The following is a 21,575-nucleotide window of genomic DNA, read 5'->3' as shown; positions in this document are numbered from 1 at the left end:
CTCTTTGGCTGACTCTGCAGCGCAGCGCCTGGATACCCTTACGGGTGATGAGTAGGGCTTACATATACTGATTGATTGAATGATCAGTCAGTGCTTCAGGGATGAACAACCTAATCCTCCTGGATCCTAATATCTATCAAAGGTGCCTTAATATACCTGCTTTCAACCCTGAGGGATTATCATAGGCTTCTAGTCATACTTTTACTCTGTGCCAAATGTATTTAACGAACTGTTTGTTATAAACATAAGTCCAATATATCACTCCTACACAAGTATACATGGCCTCTCTCGTTTTTCGCTGCTCACGGATGTAGATTTGCACAGTCACCATTTTCAGGATCCAAATACGCATAAACAGAGGGATAAAATGCTGGGTGATTGGCAGACATAGGGTTGCTGGTATTCGAACCATTCAAGCTCTCCTGTCTGTGCAGACTTCTTAGACGTGTCTGTGTTTGTATCATTTCCCTAAAACTTGGAGGAGAGGCCTAGAAATGTCCCTAAATATTAAGGGGGGATGGTTTCCTGTTCTAATTCCACTCAACAAATATTTGGGGAAAGCGTTTGTTAGTGAGCCTAAACCAGGGCCAACTGGGATACCAAAGGCGGCCCTGGCAAATATGCTCAAACCAACTCTGCTCCCTTTGTGTCATTGTGCTACCTTACTTTTTGCATCCATTAATTCTCTCACTCCTTCTACCCACTCTCCCTGCTCCACCTCTGATCGCTTTCTCTCTACCTTCTTCCTCCCTCCCTCTGTTTCTCTCTCTTGAATCCTCCCTGTGGCTGCTGCAAGTAAGCCAAGTAACATTAGAGAGGTGAAGAAAGTGGCTGAGGCACCAGGAAAGGCCTGGTGCTTTGAAAACCGACTTCCATTGGCTCCTGCCCACTGGGAAAATGCCTGGTGGAATAAAATTCCTGTCTGGCCATGGTAAAAATTTTGGATGAGGGGAAATACTTTTGCATGTGCCTCAGGGTGAGGAGCATTGGCAATCAGGGAGCCTGACAAACTATGCCTTTATGACCCTCAAAGGGGCCTGGGAGAGAAAGTATGGCATTAGTAAGTGATCGTTCATGTTGATTTTGTCTGCAATGCTCAGACTGTAGAACTAAATTGAGTCCAAGTGGAGAAGTAATGACTGTCAAGCTTCCTGGCGTAGGAAGGTAAGAGGGGAAAGAAAATGCTGTAGATTTAGCCATAAAGGCAGGAGGATGGTAAAATCCAAAGGTAAGAGAGTCAGTTGAGAAAAGTCTTTAAATTCCATACCACCAGAGAAATGTTTAAACAATAAGGGTCTGTTTCACAAAGGTAAAATTACAGTTTTCAGCAGATTTATGTTTTTTGGGGGTTTGTCGAACTACAAGTTGATAGTAAGTTTATGACTGCGGAGAACTCCGCGCATAAAAAAGATAGGACAGATGTTATGTGTGGAGTTCTCCTCCCCAACTGCTGTGTCTCCGCAGTCATAAACATACTATTAACTCGCTGGCCCCTGGATTCCACCTTTTCTATATAACAGCAAATATTTGATGTCCCCCCTTCCATAGATCAGCTAGTTAGTGATGTGAAAAATGTAAAGCTACTCGACCTATTATTCCAATAATGCAAAATAACCACATTCATGTTTGCTCACCCATAAACCAGAACAGGTAAATAGGGTCTCATTATGACCGATGTAGGGGGGAAAGTCAGTCTTAATACTGCAGCCCCAAAATTTGCAATACTGAGGTGTCCTTAAATCCAGATGTGCTGAATTAACTGACATTATGGTTAAACCCTGAGAATCCAATCAGAAACTAGGTATTACTAGAGGAACTGGTAATTTCGATCTGATTCCCCAGTAATTCCTCATTCCCTGCCTTGGCTTCCACCAAAGCTTTCATCAGCTGTAATTTAAAGAGGAAACAGGTTCATAATGTTTCAGCACGCCTTGAAATTCCACATGGGGCTGGTAACAGGGTTACTGTCCCATTCGGAGTTCCAGTTTTCTAATAACACGGGTCATAGTCTTTCTTACCGTAGAAATAATATACAAACTATGCACATGTTTAATAAAACGCCACTGCCACTCTAGCAAACATAACTCAGTACTTACTTTTTTCACATATTTTTAGTAAGATGGCTACTGAGTGTGCTTTAAAAGTTGCACCTGAATGCAATGTATCATTCATTTTTGCTGTGAGTGTGCTCCTTCATAAAACATTGTTCCTTTTATTTAAAATGCATCTGGAAGTTGTTGGGACCTCGGAATGAAGTTAATCAGTTGCTTTCTCACGTGGGAGCAGACACCTAGGAAGATTTCTGTATCTGTACACATATAACATGCATTAACCTTTGACTTAAGTAGTAATAGAACTACTTGAGAAGCAATCTGTTAATTTAATTGATTAATACCTTTTTCTGTCACTGTATATGTCGTTGGACACAATATAACCACATGGCTTCAATGTTTAACAGGATACTACGCTGTACCAAGCATAACTGGAAACTGGACGTCAGCACAATGAAATACATCAATCCACCAGATAGCTTCTGCCACGATGAACTAGGTATTGTACCCTCCACGTATGAGACTTGTGGCCTGATTTAGAGTTGGGTGGTGATGGAAAATGATCAGACATTTAGAGAAAGAGTTAAACCAGAATGAGAATTCACAGGTGGATTTTGCTCCACCATACCACCACATATTTTAAAGGGGGCAGATTGCCACGTAAGGGCCTGCTCTCCCTTCCTAGAGTAAAAGAAAAGAGGGACAGACTCTCAGAAGGAACTTGATCTATTCTGAGGGCATAAAGACATGATCTGAAAGATTCAGCAACAAGTTATCGGAAGATTTTCCCAGGCGTATTTAAAACAGATCAAACCAACTATATTGAACTATATTTGTTTCTATTTTGGGATTTGAAAAACATTTAAATTGAAGGCATACTCAGAAAATCATTTTTTGGAGGGGTTTCTTAGGTAAACAATGTTATTGAAATCGTGGGTAGTGGGGTTAACGCAAGCTTTAAGTAAACTTCTCAATTACACACATTCCAACCTATTTGGTTCTTCAATCACGCAAGGGTCTCAAGGCACTGGGGAGGAGGGGAGGTGCAGGGTCCTGTCCATCAAGGAGGGGGTCTGTCGAAGAGCCAGGTTTTGAGGTTTCTCGTGAAGATGGGGAGCGATGTTGTCTGCCTTTAGGTGGAGCGCTAGGGCGTTCCATGCTCTGGCTGCAAGGAAGGAGAAGGAGTATTCTCCTGATCTGGTCTTTCTGGCGCAGGGGAACTACGGCGTAGGAGAGCTGGGCTGATCGTAGGGTTCTTTGGGGTGTGTGGAAGTTGATTCGGCTGTTAAGGTATGCTGGTCCGGTGTTGTGGAGGGCTTTGTGTGCATGGGTGAGGATCTTGAAGGTGATTCTAGCCTCGATGGGGAGCCAGTGGAGTGTGCACAGGTGTTGGGAGATGTAGCAGTGTCGTGGTAGGTTGAGGACCAGTCTTTCGGCGGCGTTCTGGATGTTTTGTAGCTTGCGGTGAGGTTTTTGTTTATTGCAGCATAGAGTGCATTGCTGTAGTCGAGTCTGCTGGTGATGGGGGCGTAGGTGACGGTTTTTCTGTGCTCGAGGGGGATCCATTTGAAGGTCTTACGTAGGAGGTGGAGGATGTGGAAGCAGGAGGATGTGACGGAGTTGATCTGGTGGTCCATTTTGAGCTCGGAGTCCAGGATGATTCCAAGGTTGCGTTCGTGGTCCGTGGGGGTGGGTGGGCTACCGAGGGCGGAGGGCCACCAGGTGTCATTTCAGGCATCGGGGTGTGGGCCCATGATGAGTACTTCTGTTTTGCCCATGTTGAGTTGTAGGCAGCCGCTTTTTATCCATTTGGCGACAGCTTCCATGCCTTCTTGGAAGATCTGTTTGGCTGCGTTGGCTTCGTTGGATAGGGGGAGGATGATATTCTTAGGTTATATATAGGTGTTCTGTTCCATTCTGCTGTCATACAAGGTTTGTATACGGTCCAGCTCAACACCAGTTCTTCCACCTCTTGTTGTTCTTGGTTCTTTGAGCAGCATGTTATATATAAGTTGTTTTAATGGATAGTCTCTGTAGGTCATTTGAATAACTGCTGGCCTGATTAAGTGCGGGTGATGTGGTTTGTAAGTGAAGGGTTATCCCTGCCGGTAGTGAAATGTTCATATTTGACTAGTACTTCAGATGCTCCGAGAGTTAAAACTATTGGGGAATGTGCAATGCATAATATTATCCCTAGTTGTTATGAACATCTGTGAAAAACTCTTCAATAAGCTCCTATATTTCATTGTCTCAACAGACGCTAAAAACTGGCACTTTCTCTTACTCATGCCTCAATATTCCTGTTGTCAAATCAAATTACATTTGTCAAGCCTTTTAAGATTTGAGTGAGCACCAGTGTTGTCATGCAGTAGTCTTGTATCATTCCATTCAACTTCGAATGTAGCTTCTACAAGCCCTTTCTGTTGTATTTCATATTATTTATTTCATATAATTTTTCTCCCATGTCCTCTCTTGAGGCTAAGGGGCATATGTATCAAACGATTTTGTATTCGCAAACGCTGCGATTTGCAAAAAAACAGCGTTTGCGAATACAAAATCGCAAAATGAGATGTATGAGCCATTTTAGCATCGCATTATTAAGGATTCGCTAATTTTGCGATTTCTTAATTTTGCGTAAGCATTTAAGGAATCGCAAATTGCGATTCCTTAAATGCTATGTAACACGCACCAAAGTTGTGCGATTTCTCCTTAAGAAATCGCAAATTACCACCAACTTCAAGTTGGTGGTAATTTGCGAATTCTTTGAAAAATGCACTTTTTAGCATTTTTCAAAGTGCCATGTGGCGCACATACATGCCCTTAGGGCATGTATGTGCACCCTATGCGCACACATGCTAATTTCAGGGGTGCATCAGGGTGTCATCATGACACCCTTGCACCTTTGAAATTATTCTCAATTTGCGATTAGCAAATTGCGATTCGCAATTTGAGAATTACTTCCCATTCAGTGCTATGGGCCTCCTGGCCCATAGGAATGAATGGGAAGGTATTCCTTAATTGCAATTTCGCAATTTGCTAATCGCAATTAAGGAATATTAAGAATTCGCAAAATATGTGCGAATTTTTAAATACATCCCGTTTTGCAATTCTCAAATAGCGATTCTCAAAAAATCGCTATTTGAGATTCGCAAATGGAGATTTTGATACATATGCCCCTAAGTCTCTAATTTGTTCTTTCTACTAACTACAAACGTCAATCAAGAAAATGTTGTTTTATAACATATCAATATCCATATTATCTGTACAGGCTGATTGTTATTTACCCACCTCACTATGGTGAAGCTTTGCCGAAGAAGAATGTACTCTGCTTTCTGGAGCCCATGTCCAGGCAGTGCCTCAACTGCATCTATGTATATCACTCCCAAGCCAAATTCTCTTTTCCTTTAGGGAATTCGGTCACGTGGCTGTATAGCAGTATGCTGGATAATGCAGTTTGCTCTTTTCTTTCCCTTCTTTGATATTGATATTACCACAACCGAACCTAGAGTGTAATCGATGAATAATCTATTTATAGCCTCTGACTCCGCCTATAGATTAGTTTGTTCATGTGCAAGGTAAAGTAGACTGTCTTCTGCCATATGTTTTTCTAGTTCTTTTTGCAAAATACAAATGCAATAGGGACATTCAGAATTTTGGGAACATGGGAGCTATACATGACAGCAGGTGTGCAAAATAGTGTGCTTGCACGCCAGGTTACCAAAAACCAACTTATTTCTATCAGTGACATCTTTCATCCCGTAATTGAAAATGTTTTTCTGAATGAGCCAAGAAATTCTAGTGCCTGATTTAGAGTTGGAGATAATGGAAATACTACAATTTCTGAAATGCAAAATCTGCAGGTGACCACTCCTGTTGAATGACGTCACCATCATGGTGGATGCATTTCAACTGATGGATTCTCCTTCAGATTTTGCACTTCTTCGAGAATTCAGATGATTTTCCATGAAAGACCAATTTACGTCACACACATGGTTTCTCGCAATCTCTGTCACATTTGTATTTTTATTTTCATAGAAAAACCTGAAGTAAGTTTTTTTTAAAACGTTAGGAGAGAATATGTGTTTCATTCATGCTAATGTGTCCCTATCCCCCCAAAACATAAGATAATATGCTTTGAACATTTACCATGTTTCTTATTTTTTCATAATAGATCAGACTTGATTGGTCATTACTTAATTAATAGCGTTAATAATTTTCACTGAAGATCAGTAGTACGGTTTCTGACATACTATTATCTCAGTATCAGCCTGCTGAGTGGCAGGGCCTTACTTACAAGCAATTAACGCAGTGCGTTGCCGCAAGCCATTTGACTGCGCCACGCTGCCTTAATTCCGAAGCAAATGCAGGCGTCATATCTACAACGATATGACAGATCCTTATGCTCTCCCATGGGCTGGCGCACACTTAGCTGCCATGCGCCTTCACAGGCACCCTTGCAGCATGGTGTAAGGGTTCCTGTGTCAAGGGGATAATTGCTTTTGTGCAGGAAGGAACATCTTCCTGCCCAAAAACAATCATAAGAGGTGAGTTTCTCTTCCTTTGTGTGCTGCAGAAGGCAGTACGCATAGAAAGAGAAAAAATCGAGGAGAAATGAAAATATTTCTCCTCAAAACATTTCTCCTCCTGCTTCCCTACCCCTCCCCTGGGGAGGCGTAGCATTCAGACTCATTCCCAAGTTTACTGTTTCTCGTAAATCTGGGAAAGTGTCTGGTTCCATGGGTGTTGCGTGGGAACACCGACAGCAACAATCATGGAACACCCCTTTCACGCAAAGTGCGGCGTGTAAAGGGGCGGTATTTACAAGGACAGGAAGAGCTACGCAGGGTGGCTTTTCGTGTCCTTGTAAATATGAGGCAGCAAAATGCGCTTGTAAATAAGCCCTGCAATTTCTTTGCTACTACCAATTTCGTTTTGAGATCCTCCGCCATTGGCTATATTGGAAACCTCCTACATTTAGCACTTGCAGATTGTTAGGTCACCATCCAGCCAGGTTGCTTCTTACCTTTTATGAGTGTTGGTAGGTAAACATTCAGATGATTCTTGTTCCACCTTACTGTAAGGGTCCAGAGTGGCCTAATGTTTTGGCTTAGCCAGTGCAGGAAAGTTCTTGTTTACTGGGAGTATTCTGCCCCGACAGCGGCCCTGCTGTAGTGGGCTTATGCGTTGTTCTTCCCTGCATTTTTGAAGTTCTGGATGGGCTCTGGTTTGAGCTCAATGAGGGATGTTGGCATCCTAGATCCTGGCCCTGTTTTATTGCTTCCTTGACTCTGTTTCTACTACCGGAGGCTGACAACCGGGCTACCGACATGAGCATGCCCACGCTACACGCTTCGTACTCCTGCAACTTTGCATTTTTTAACTTTTTTCCTGTACGGTCCCCCTCCCCAGGACACCAATACCTTACCGTGTACTTCCCCTGCCGTGATTTGATGGGGCCGATTGAAACTTATTTTTTGGTGAGTTGTTTCTACCTCACCAAGCTGCTACTTCTTTTATTCACTTACCGCATGACTTGAACCAGCTGGGCCTCACATTTTCACATAATAGTGTAACGATCAATGCGGGGCTAATATGGTTGACATATGCGACCTTTGTTAGTAACTTGTATGAAATTGTTGATGTGCACATATCAGGTGTCAATCGTGAGGGCTATGAGGGCAGGATTTTACCAGTACGGTTGTTCGCTGATATTGAATCGCTTTCATTTTTTGGTTTTTCATTTCAGATTGGCTGCTGCACCAGCAGGTACTTTACCTCTTGGTGTCACTTACTGTCATAAATAGGCTAGTACACCACTATACAATCACATGTTTAGTGTAGAGTTACTATTTTCCTAGGTCCTGAGGAATTGCCACTAGATCATCCTGACTTAACTGGCAAGAAACATGTCGACCACACGAGACTGAGCGCAACACCCTGCAGCATTATTGCAGTGAGTCACCAACTCCATTTTTAATCAATGGGAAGGCAGGACTATTAAAGTCTAATTTACCTGACTCTTTCATTTCCCTGTTTTAATTTAAATTTTTGCACTCCTACACTTCCAAGGCCCCTTACACTCACTGCACCATACGGCAAGGAATAAAAGATATCTGCCAAAGAGCCCCTGCATAGGGTGCCCGTCGGATATTGCAGCGCCGACCCAACGAGGAGCATGCCCGATGATGAAGCATGACACCCAGCGGGCTAGGTGTGTGAGGGCCCTCATTCCGAAAGGAAGGACTTCCCAGTCCCTCCCCTTTCTCACTAATACTACCAGTGTGTAGTCAGGGACCTTTTCAGTCCCCCTTCTTTCCCCCTCAGCCCTCCTATATCAGGAACTGCATACCCTTTCTCGTTATATTCCTCCTAGACAGCCATACATAATAGAGAGCTTAGGTGTGTCTGGATAGGCCATCACTGGCCGGATTATAGGGCAGAGCTGGACATAGCCCTACTTACGCTTGCATAGGCTGTGTACTGTCTCCACAAAAATACTGCATACCCCCTGCCATTAGTCTGGAGCCAGGGCAGGGAAGGCAGAAAACCTGTGATCTTCGAAGGGAAACCTGTAGAAGCCTCTCTCACTTCAAAGGAAGGTCCTAATATAAATATTGGACCTCAGACACCAACTCTTTAGTACACTTTGGGACTTGTGGACTGCTGGACTGCTGAGCTGAAGGACTGCTGCCCTGCTGTGCTGATCTGCTGCCTGCTGCCCTCTTACCTGGGTGAGAAGGACTGGGCCTGCATCTGTTGAACCCAAGACCCTAAAGTGACTCCAAGTTAGTTGACTGTCCTTCTTACTGGAGCCTCAGGGACAGAAGGCTTCAACAATCTTGAACCCAGCACTTCGACTCTGTCATCAGTGAGTTTTGCCCTGCCAAGTGGTGTCATTCCCGTCCTGGATTCTTGGAAGTGGGCCTGAACGTGCTCTGCCAGCTTGTCTGTGGATCCAGTAGAACCAGTGTACCCCCTCTGCTGTGCAGCACATCCCTGAGCAGACCCAAGACAGCACCTCTACAGTGAGCATTCCTCCAGTGCAAGGACTCTGCATCGACCTCTCAACCTGCATCAGAACTGTTGTTGCACAACGCATATGCAGCATGCCCTTGCATCGCAAATCACTCACCGACAGCAACTTCAACGACAGTGCAGGATTCTTGTATCGCAGCTCCTCTGAACTGATGCATCGCCTCTGCTGTGCGACGCATCCTCCATGCCAGATTTTGCATTGCAAGCCCTCATCAACAGGATCCTCAATGATGACACAGAACCTTGCATAACTGCTCCACAGCCTCTCGGAACCGACGCATCGCCTCAACTGCGCAACGCATCTTTGAGGCAGGACCTCGCTAGGCTCCACAACCAGGATAAAAGGTACTCTTGTTCAGTGGGCCCAACTTAGTCCCTGTAGCTGGTCCTCACTCCATCACGTTCGACCTGAACTTGCAACTTTGTCCAGGTCCGGCATACCAGATATCCACAGTTGGCACCTTGTGGTTTTGGGTGCTATTTTCACTGAAATGTTTAAACTTGCATATCTCTGGTTCTACTGAGTGTATTTTTGTCGTTTTGATCTTGAATTATTTAAAAACAAATTAGCTCTATGTTTTCAAAATTGTGTGGGATTTTTTTCTTGTGTTGTGTTCTCACTTTATTACTGTTTGAACTGCTGCATAAATACTATACACATTGATATTAGGTAAAGCCTGAATTCTCTGTGCCAAGCTACCAGAGGGTTGAGCACAGGGTAATTTGGGGGGTTGCTTGTGCCTCACCTAACAAAAATTGTGGTTGCTGTTTGAGTAGGGTTTCACCGCCCCCTCAACCAGTAACCAGGGGGCATATGTATGAAACCAATTTTTATTCGCAAACGCTGCAAATTGCAAAAAACAGCGTTTGCGAATAAAAAATCGCTATTTCATATGTATGACACACATTCCCAGTGCAAATTAAGAAATCGCTAAATTTGCGATTTCTTAGTCTGCGAAACCCAAAATCTGCGAATATCCTTGCGAATTCCTAAATTGCGATATTCTCAGTTTGCGAAATTCGCAAACAGGATATCGCAAACTAAGAAATCGCAAGTACATGTATGATAAAGTCGCAAATTGCGAAATTGAGTAATTCGCAAATTAATAAATCGCAATTGACACCAAGTGCTTGCAGGTGGTAACCAGGTGCAAGGTACTTAAACCACCCCACAATGCAACAGATCCTTCCACAATGGCAGCACTGTTTGTGATAGCCAGGAGGCTGCGTATTCGGGCTCTTGCACAGAGGAGAATGAGACAGGAACGTATCTTCAGGCTGCGCATCACTCTGTTCCAGCAGACTGAAGAGGACATCCATGACAAGTACAGGCTGCACCCACAGACCATATTGGACCTGATTGAGGAGCTTAAACCCTATTTGGAACACCCTACACGCAGGACACAAACAATTCCCACACATGTGCAGGTCCTGTGATCCCTGCACCTCCTGGCTTCAGGAAGTGTTTTCAACGGGTCATTGCGGAGGTTGGCGGGGTGTCACAGATTGCCCTTTCGCGCTTTTTCCATGCCTCTCTGGATGCAATGCTACAGAGGCTAACACATCACATATACTTCCCCACCACCCAACAGGCATTACAGCAAACACAACTTGACTTCTACCAGATTAGACGTTTCCCCCACGTCATTGGCTGCATCGATGGGACCCATGTGGCCATCACACCCCCATCAGCAACTGAATATGTCTACAGAAACCGTAAATGCTACAATTCCCTGAATATACAGATTGTGTGCAATGCTAAGTATATCATCAATGACATTGTACCCAAATACCCTGGCAGTACACATGACTCTTTCATCTTTAGACACAGTGGAATACACAGACAGACGTCTGAGTGCTGGAGAGTTTGGCGAGGGATACCTGCTAGGTAAATAATAATAATAATAATAATAAAACCACTTTTAGAGTGCCTGGTTACACTCAAGACGGTGTGTCCCCGCGCTTAGAAATGCTACTGCTCCCTGAAGAGGCCGAGGTCTGGAACAGGTCTGGATCCTAGGCTACAAAGAGACAATTATTAGCTTGGGAAAAGGTAAGTTTTTAATTTAAGTCTGAATCTCATTTCGGAGGGCTCCATGCGCAAGTCAAGAGGGAGATTGTTCCAGTGCTTACTCACTAGAAAGCGAAAGGAGCTACCTCCTATCCTAGTCTTGCTCACGCGAGGAAGCTGAAACAACATCGCTCCAGCAGATCTGAGGTTCCGGGTGGGGCGATGGATAGTGAGAAGGTTTCGCAGGTAACCTGGACCTTTTCCCTGGGCAATGCGATGGGCAAAACAGAGTGCTTTAAACTTGATGCGCTCCTCAATAGGGAGCCAGTGAAGTTTTCGTAATGCCGTTTTTCCAGATGCCCTGCGTGGAAGGTTGAGTACCAGGCGGGCGGCAGCATTTTGGACGCACTGCAATTGGTGTATGCCTTTTCTGCTTAGGCCTAGGAGTAGGGCGTTGCCGTAGTCCAAATGTGGGGTGACTAGGGCATGAATAAGTGTTTTCCTGGCACTGATGGGGAGCAGGTCGAGGACTTTACGGAGTGTTTTTAATATTCCAAAACATTTTCCCGTAATTTTGCTGATCTGTTGCTTGAAAGAAAGCTCCGCATCCAGCCAGATTCCTAGATTTCTAACGGAGTCCGCCGGGAGGGGGATCGCACCTAATTCTGTTGGCCACCAGGCCTGCGACCAGGCAGAGGGGGACTTTCCAACCACCAACAATTTTGTTTTATCGCCATTAAGGCGTAGGCAGTTGTTGTTCATCCACCCTGCCACAGACCGCATGCAGTTGGAAAAGTTAGTGGCATCCTCTGCCTGATTGTGGGTAAGTTTAATTATTAGTTGGGTATCGTCAGCATATGTGACGATATCCACACCGAAGGCTTCCACAATATGGGCTAGGGGCTCCATATAAAGATTAAACAGCGTAGGGCTCAGACTTGAGCCCTGTGGAACCCCATGTCTCAGCTTACATGGCACACATCCATACATCCACTACATCTCCGGGGGGGGGGACATTGGCTTACCTATTGTGTCTATCCCTACAGGTGACAGTGCCTATGCAGTGCGGGACTTCATCCTGACCCCGTACCTGGATCCAGCCAATGCAAGTGAGAGGAGATACAACAGGGCACACAGATCTACACGCTGCGTCATTGAGCGTACGTTTGGAATCCTAAAGAGCCGGTTCCGGTGCCTGCATAAAAGTGGAGGTGCACTGTAATACAGCCCTGAGACCTGCTGTAAAATCGTGGCAAGCTGTGCAATGCTACATAACATGGCTATGAGGAAAGGCACCACAATTGATGTGACCGATACAGACACATCGGATGCCGATTGCCCTGCTCCCCCTGGCAGAACAGCATCAGGAGTCGGTGCAACTGCTGGACGTCAGATTCGGATTGAGATCACACAAAACTACTTCTAGGTGAGTAATGATGACATGAGCCAAAAAAATATTGTAATGTGTGCTGTGTTTATTCACACTTCAAAAGCATTCACTGTTGCTGTACCCAGCACATGTTATGCACACGGTGCAGGTACTTCACAAGTAAGTGTTCAATATGCATTGCTGAGTTGCATCACCCATTGATGCTAAATTGTCACTGTACAGTTCACCTCCTTCGGTGACGGATTGGTGCTGTTTGGGATCCAGGCTGAGTGCCCTCCGTGGGGTTCCTAGGCACTGCACCCTGTCTGGAACTGCGCCTTCTTGCTCCAGGCAATGTAGGTGTGATGCTACTCCTACTTGAGGTCTCCTCACTCTCGCCAGAGACCATGAGAGCGGTGCCACCTGAGTTGGCCGTCTGCATTTGCTCCACTGCACTGGTGACCTGTTCCAGCCCTCTTGCAATGTCCTGACAGCAGTGTGACATTTCCAACTGCATGGTAATGCTGCGACATGTCAGATTGCTGGTGGTGGTGCAGAGGCGGTTCACGGCCTTAGTGTAGTTGTGCAGCCGTGCATTGGCACGTCGGGCAGCCCTATCACTGGCGTCTTGGTTGTGCTTCAGGGTGTTACAGAGTTCATGGATGGCACCTGCCATGGCCATGATGCCCTCCCCCATGTTGCACTGATTTTTGTTCAGAGTGCATAGCTGCCTATTGATGGAGCGCAATGATTTACATTGCAAGCGCTGTACCTGCAGCATGCTGTGTTCCAGACCTAAAAATACTGTGTTGTCCTCATCAGTGGCAGTGCTGCTCCTGGGCCTTGGCCTGCGTCTTTCCAGTGCTGGAATGCTAATCCGTGGTGTTTCCTGACTCCGCATGTGTGACACACCCTGGCTTTCCTCTCTTCGGTCACTGTCCTCCCCTGTGGGCTGTATGTCATCCTCCAATGGAGGCAGTGGGGGCACATGTGTGCGCTTCCTGCGCATGATTGTTGTGTGCTCTGTATCGTCACTTGAGTCCCCATCATCATGCTGGTCCTCAGGATTTTCATTGTCACCTCCCTCTGCACTGTCTTCAAGTGCCCTGGATTGTGCTGTGGATGTAAAGGGGAATACATGAGTTTGTGTCATTGTCTGCAATTTGCACTCAATAAAGTTTCTACAGTTTGTCTTGGCTAACTTCTGACACTGTGTTATTCCCTTATCACCGACCCATATGTTGCATTTGATTTCCTATGTGTCATGGACACACTGTCATACATATTACTACAACTTCCAAGATGCATTGCTGGGTGTGCTGTAAGACTTGGACTGGAATGACATGTGTTGTGTATATTTAGCGCATCTGGGGAAGTGTGCATGGGATGGGGATCAGGGCAGATATATTTTGCATGCATCTTACCTTGGCTGCTGGATGCAGGGTCGGAGCTGTCAATGTCAGCCACACCACCGACGCTCTCAGGCAGGAGGGTGGACTCCAAAAACTCCTCGTGGGGTTTTGGCTCTGCTGATGTGGATGGTCCTCCCCCAGTCTTGTTTGCCTCCTTGAGTCTGGCTGCCACCCTCTCCTTAGACCTTTGCCGCACGTCGTACCATCGCTTGTGCAATTCTTCGACAGTGCGATGTGTTACACCCACAGCATTCACTTTCTCTTGTATGTCCAGCCAGATCTTTCTTTTTCTTGCTTCTGGGACTCTCAGTGCCTTTTTGCCAAAGAGGAGCTCATGGCTTCACACCATCTCCTCTATGAGGACCTCCTGCTCCTTGTCAGAGAATTTATGTTTTCTCTTCCACTTTTCACCCTCCTTACCCTCATGTTGCTTCTGGGACTCCATTGGGGTTTGTTCTATCCTGGGCTGACTCCTCACACTCTCCAAACAGCCTCTGGGTGTGGCTCAGGTAAGCAGGTGCAGCAAATCACTCCCACTTCCTGGTTGTGATGTCATCAGGCTGCACCTGTATGGCAGATTCACACTTTTGCGATTTCTTAATTTGCGAATTTCACAATTTAGGAATCGCAAAGCATGTTTCTGAGACTTTTTAGCGAATTTTAAAAAATCGCTAAACATTAGCGATTTTTTATATACATCCTGATTTGCGAATCTCAAACTGCAAATCGCAAAATCTCGCAATTTGAGATTTGCAAAACGGGAGTTTCATACATATGCCCCCTAATGTCTAAAACCGCTCATCAACAATAATCCCTTTATTTCGAACTGTAGAAAAAAGAGCAGGTGGAAAGACAAGTTCAGTAGGCCACCAGCTCTCATACCAAGAGATGTAGTAAGTTGTGAGTTTTAGCTTGTAAGGGTTCATCCACGTAGGTATGGCACATTAATTTTCTGTTGCTGTACAAATGCAGTATAAGTTGAGTGTCATTTACAAGGCAACAGAAATCCATCCCAAAGGTCTGAATCAAAGCGACAGAGGGAGAGGCATAAATAATATATAATATGGGACTCAGCACTGAGCACTTAGACTCTCACATGGTGTTTTTGAAGTCTCAGCTGAAAACAGGTTGACTATGGCCTGTGTATCTTTTAGCACAGAGGACAGACAACTAAGACCCACGGCCTACATTCCAATGGAAGCAAGGCAGTCTAACATTATAGGGTGAGACACTGTATCACTGCTTCCTTATTTAGCATTTGGGGCTGAGAACAAAAAATTGGGGAAATCAAACAAGCTGCTTATTTCCAGGGTGAGACTCAGTCTCATTAGGACTGTGACAAGGAAGAAGACCTGAACTCGGAGTAATCCAAGTTACTTTTACGTTTTCGGGTCATTCCTTTTTCTGGCCTTTTGGCCGAGGAATGCTAAATGCTAATGATTAACCAAAAAGAGGGCCCCTATCCACCTCAGTGAATCCTTGGGATTGCTTCCTGTACAACCAGGCATGTGCAGCAATGAAAGAACATGACAAATTACTCATGCCCTAGGAAGACATATAATCGAAGGGTGAGCATCCACATAGAAACATGGTAGACTTGGTTAAATCATGCGGATTTCCCCACACACCACCTCATTGCCAATGTTGAAATTAAGTGATGGCTATGCTGCCAATAATAACATGGCAGTGCCTGGCATTTCAGAGTCAGTAATAGATTTAGCCAAGGGTTTGGTGTGCTACCTGACCCTAACATCCCCTCCAAATTAAATAGGCAGAAGCTAAGCAGTCAGAGGCTACATGCATCATATTATTTTGGTACTGAGCATTTTACAACATTGCAGTTTCTGGAACCCTATAAACCTAAAACCCAAGCCACAGAAATTCTGATGCCATTTACTATGGAAGTGCTTCTGGCTTGCTCCTGGGTTCCTGCAGTAAGCCACTCTTAAATTAGGGATACTGCTGGCATACTTCTGGATTTCAGGAGTACTACAAGAGCAAGGCATACCTATTCATAGCAAAATCATTGTGGATATGGTCCTAATATATATACAGTAGCAGGAAGTCTGCACATACATAGATATCAATGTGTTTTCTTTTGAAATTATAAATGCAGTTAAAGAGAGCAAACACTAATGACATTTTCACACATACAGTAAGATAACAGTGATTCCTATTGTAGAGCCTGCAAATTATAGTTATCCCAATTCTTTATGTCTTATATTTTTTGCTGTAGTTATTGAAAGAGGTGAAGACACAGGACTTTCCCTGGTTGAGCTGAATCCTCCAAATCCATGGGATTCTGACCCAAAAGTCCCAGAGACTCTGGAATTTGAAGAGGTGCAGGTAAGGTTAACTGGGGATGAGATTAACTTTTTTCCATTGCAGAGGCCGGCATAGTGCTTGCTTATGACAAATCCAATGTATTGCCACAGAGAAGGTGTACCGGGATTTCCAAAGAAGATATCATTAAGATACATATTGAATACTGAATATCACTTAAGACTTGATGCTGCCGAAATCTGGACTCAAGTGACTATCACAACATATCACACTGGGTTGTAGCCTGTTAAACATTCCATCCATCTTCGCTTGCATTCATCTGTAAGGGTATGGTGATGATATGGTCCAAACACCACTCTAGCTGGTTACTGCTGCCACCCAGGGGGCTACCAGCCCCAGTCTGCTTTGCGGCCAGAACTGCCGCCAACGACCCGCACCTGGAGGCGCTCATTAACTGCTCAAGGCTCCCGCAGCACGGGATCCCAACACCGCACTAGCTGGTCACTGCTGCTGCCCAGGGGACTACTAGCCCCAGCCTTCTTTGTGGCCGGATTGCCGCCACTGACCCGTGCCTGGAGGCGCTAATTAACTGCTCGAGGCTCCGGCAGCACGGAACGCACACAGGCATGCGCGGGCCATGCCAGGGTGAAGCCCGGGCCAAGGGTGGGCCCGTCTGTGCCCGTCAGCACCAGGAAGAGGCAGGGCTGGGCCACCCCACTTTCATCCACTCATAGCTAAGTGACTAAGTGACTGAGGTGAGTGTCCTTTCATATCGAAACAGACTCTAGTTTTAACCATGGGGAAACGCACAGGAACGACACTGCGGCCTGCTACCACTACCATCGACAGTATGTTAGAGAGGGTTGTTAGTATCATCTGATGGGAATTGTACTTACTGAACGATGCTTATCCTTGGGAAGTGAGGCATTACCGAACGGTTCAACAGCAGGAGGGTCCCCAGCGGATTTAGCTCCCAGTCCTGCAGTCAGTTACATGCCAGTCAACCACACACCTACAGTTGCACCTAGCACTGCGATGCTTCTCTGGAACCAGTGTTAATAGCATAGCTAATAACACAGCTTTCTCCAGTGGGAGTTCTAAGGGTGCTGACATGACTAGGCTGCAACTAAACACGAACACACTAGCCCCTGCTCCAGTCCTAGTGGCTATGCGCAAAAGGAAGCCTGGGAAGCCCACCAATTCTAAAAGGAAAAAACCCACTTGGTCTAGCTCTCGTTCATCACGCACTGTCCTGAGCATGTGGATACAGTCTCCATCGATCGTTTGTATCCCTGAGGTGGCATCAACTAATTCTATTAGTACACAGACCGAGGTTGTATCCTTAACAACAGCACAGTATTTCCAGGGATGTGCTTTTTGACACCGTTATTGATACTGTCCTCGTACGAGTCAAAGAGTTGATAGACAAGAACTTCACCTAACTTTGTGAAAATTTAGATCATCTGGTCACTATGTTGAATAAAATGAGCGGACACCAAGAGGCTGATCAGACTGTTGCTACAGCAGGGGTGGGTCGGTCTTTATTAACTAATGCAGGGTCGAGCTCTGGCCCATTGATCCTAAATCCAACTCTGTCTAACGGCCCTCTGCTCGATTGCCCATGTGTAACATGTAGCAAGGTTAAGGAGCTCCTTTTACCCAAGACCAATGGTGAGCATGAAAACCCTCCCTCCCTTAATAGTGTACGAAATATACCCAGGTCTGCCCCAAACTTGCCCTCTACCAGCCGGTCTGAACCAGTGATCAGCTTACCTGGTGTGAACCCAAAGTTAGGCAGTATGAGTAGTAGTACACCAAATCCTAAGGGAAAGGGACCCATTGAGTCTAACATGGAGGTTTTAGGACTGCCACCAGCAGCATGTCCCTATGTTTTAGTGCTGGCAGGGGTACCAACTCTCAAGAAAGAACAGGGGGAGACCTGGTATCAATCACGCAACAAATTTGTGGACTGGCTATCTAAACAAAGGCAGTTTAAGGTGTCAGATATGAATAACATAATTATGGTACGAAGAGTAGGATGGGTGGGGTGTCAACAAAGAACATCGAGGGGGACTGCATAGTGATCAGTTTTCGTAGGCCGTCCATGGTCAGGTCATTCTTGAGGGCGTAGGAAGACTCTACTACTAACTCCACGCATATTTACACATTACCGCTGGGCTATCTTTATAAACCGGTCCCCGGGCTCCTGATAAATGATATCCCCTACACAATCACGCACAATAGGTTCCTAGCACTGTCTGATTTGGTTAGCCAGGATTGACTAACACCAACTTTGGTAACTAATGAGTCCACTTTTTTACCGAATGCCCATGTGCAACCCTCAGAGCAAGCTGAACATGATACGTTACATAAAGCAACTAACTACTCTAATTTAAAAGTACTAAATTGGCATGTTGCTGGCTTGGAGTTAAAAATATCCCTACTAGACTGACTAGCAATAGTTCAAGAGCAGGATGTTCTTTTGTTTCAGGAGACCTGGGCTACGCAAGACTTATACATTGAAGGCTTTGAATGTTTAATACTCTTGCCTCCATGGTCGCCCATCTGGTGGTCTCTCAATTTGGGTCAACATTGCTGCGGGAGTTAGCGTCAAGGTTTTAGATGCAAATAGTGATACTTTTCAAGCGCTAATGTTTAGGAGGGGTGTATCGATTTGTTTGATTAATTTTGATAAAAATGATTTTTATCCTGCACCTAATGTAAATTTCATCAAATTTATCACAACATCTCAATGGATTTGGTAATACAGCTGGCATCTGTTTGGGGGGTGACTTTAATGCCAAAATTCCTAGGAAAACTACCTCAATCATAGGACCTAGATCTAAGGGGCATCTATGTAACAGGGGCGTTGAATCATGAGATCATTTGCTTAAACATAATTTGACCAATGTGATGGAAATTGCTGCTGTAGCTAATAACAATGACCCGCCTGAACCAACATTCAGAGGTAGGTGTAGTGCCTTTACTATAGATTACGTTTCTATTTCTCCTATTCTTGAGGATTATTTAATGAAAGCTAAGGTTGTGCCGACTACTCACACTCCCATTATAAGAGAACTGAGAATTGGCCCGAGGCGGACATGTAACAAGGAATTGGACCCCCTCTACAGACAATTAAAGATTGGTCTGGCCAAGAACCAACTACACCGATCTCTTTTTTAAGATGGTAAGGGACTACCCGAGACTTATTGATTCATGTCTGTCACTACAAGATTTTAACCCTGAGGTAATTGGCACCTTTTCAAAATTATGTGAGGGTCTTAAATCTATATTATCTAAGCCAATCCAAGGAGCACAACATGGACCGAGATGGTTTAATGGCGATTGTTCTTTAATTAAAAGACAGCTCAGCAGGGCACTCTCAACAAACCCCAGAAGTCCTTCCCTTGTAAAATCGTTAAGGAAAAAGTATAAGGTAGCCGTCTCGGAAAAGGAAAGAAGAATGTATGAACGAGCGCTGGGACGCACTCGCACAGGCTGCCACATTAAATAATGGGAACGCTTTCTGGGCTGTGGTCAAAGACATGAGGTCCATGGGACAACCACTAACTCCAATAAGCTGCAACATAACCAGTGAGGCTTGGGTAGCCCAATTTGTATATGATTTACTCAGTTCCAAAATACAATGAGGCCCCTGTAGAGCATCAGGTCCCCTCTGGGATTCCAATATCCATACAGGAAGTTGAAGAAGCCATCCATCAGAGCTTGGGAAATAAAGCCCCTGGACTTGATGGGCTGCCCATCGACTTCATTAAGTAGAAACCTGAGTTCTGGCCGCCGCTTTTACGAACTGTTTTCAATAACTTAACTAATGCCCAGCTCCCAAGCACCTGGTCAACAAGCATCATCGTACCAATCTTCAAAAAGTGTGACCATTCTCAGCCAAGATGCTACAGGCCGATCTCCCTGATAGACAACACAATGAAAGTTTTAGGAAGGATTTTGTACAACAAGATAGAAAAATGGGCAGAGGAGGATTGTATTTTACAACCATGCCAATTAGGATTTAGAAATAAAATCGGCACTATCGAACAGTGCCTAAACCCTAATTTAATTATTTGGAAGTATACTATAGCCCAGCAATCCCCAATATATCTGGCTTTTATGGATCTCACCTCGGCCTTTGATTTTATCAATCGGTCTTGTTTATGGTCTACCCTTTTGAAAATGGTTTAGACGGGGTTTTAGTTCATTTTTTTAGCTTATCTGAAAGCCCGGGTGAGGAGCAATATGGGTGGGGAGGTCTCAAATGACATCAGAGTTGACGGAGGGGTAAGGCAGGGGTGTTTCCTGGCCCCCCTGCTTTTTACTCTATATATTAATGATTTACATAAATCCTTGACCGTACTCACTAACGATGTCTCCAGAATCAATGGTAAGATACTCCCCACCCTATTGTATGCCAACGATGCGGTCCTAATGGGGCGAACACCCAATGCATCATGCATCCTTGTGTGGGGTTTTGTGGATTTTAAGACTGGCTTAGATTTGTGTACTCATTTTTTTAAATCGTTTATCATGTCTTGTGGGCCGAAAAAGTCACTTTTAAACACCATTGTTGTGGATAATCAAAAATGACATTGTACTTGCACTTTTCCTTACCTGGGGCAGGTCCTTGCTGCCAACGGTTCTTGGGCCGACCATGTGGCATATAGTAGGAATACTTTTTCTAAAGCTATTAATTCAATGCTGGGCCTTCTGCAGCCCAAAAGAACAGGGGTAATTTTAGCGCTTTTGAAAATCTATAAAACAAAGTGTATCCCAGCAGCAACGTATGGAGCGGAGGTCTACATAAAGAGTAATAGTACCCAGCTTGAAGAATACAGATTCTGACGAACACTTTTGGGAGCTCCGATCCTCACATCACAATATGTTTGTCATGCCGAATTAAAATTGCATTATATTGAAGTTTACATAATGGCCCACCCTGCCTTTTTTTGGCTTGCTATCTGGAAAAGCCCAGCAGCGTCCCTCACTAGAGAGATAATAAGAGACTGCCTCAAATGCGACAAGGGAAGGGAAATATCATGGCTTGCAGCATTGAAGGAGAGCTTGAGAATTATTAACTATGCACTGATGTTCTCAAACCCTACCGAAATTGATATTATGTACAAAAAAGTCTTTCGGGGGGGACCTTTATGCCCATTATAGAACACTAAGACACGAAAGGGAGGCCCAGAAAATGTCTGTAGCAACCTATATGTCTATTGAGGATACATCAAATACACAATCTAGTTATCTTTTAAAATCAATAGGTCGTTGGGAGAGAGGACTTCTCTTCCGTTTAAGGGCAGGCACAGTTAAATTCTAATTATGTTTTCCTCTGGGGTACAATGCTAATCTAGATCAGTTGCCATGCCCCTGCGATGGCAGGAGCAGTCAAACAACATCCC

General features: G+C 44.8%; 1 protein-coding gene across 2 annotated transcripts in view; it reads left to right on the top strand.

Moving 5' to 3' along the window:
* Positions 1–21,575, top strand: part of LOC146831577 (cytidine monophosphate-N-acetylneuraminic acid hydroxylase-like) — a 567,547-nt gene that overhangs the window by 183,159 nt on the left and 362,813 nt on the right. For both annotated transcript variants that reach the window (XM_085605926.1, XM_085605925.1), the window contains 2 exons: positions 2,459–2,550; positions 16,115–16,224. In XM_085605926.1, the coding sequence (XP_085462052.1) occupies positions 2,459–2,550; positions 16,115–16,224 (202 nt within the window). The remainder of the gene's footprint in view (positions 1–2,458; positions 2,551–16,114; positions 16,225–21,575) is intronic.

Source organism: Triturus cristatus, chromosome 5_1 (assembly GCF_964204655.1).
Source record: "Triturus cristatus chromosome 5_1, aTriCri1.1, whole genome shotgun sequence".
Taxonomy (NCBI): Eukaryota; Metazoa; Chordata; class Amphibia; order Caudata; family Salamandridae; genus Triturus; species Triturus cristatus.
The sequence above is the reverse complement of the archived record's forward strand: the minus strand, read 5'-3'. Positions and strand labels throughout refer to the sequence as shown.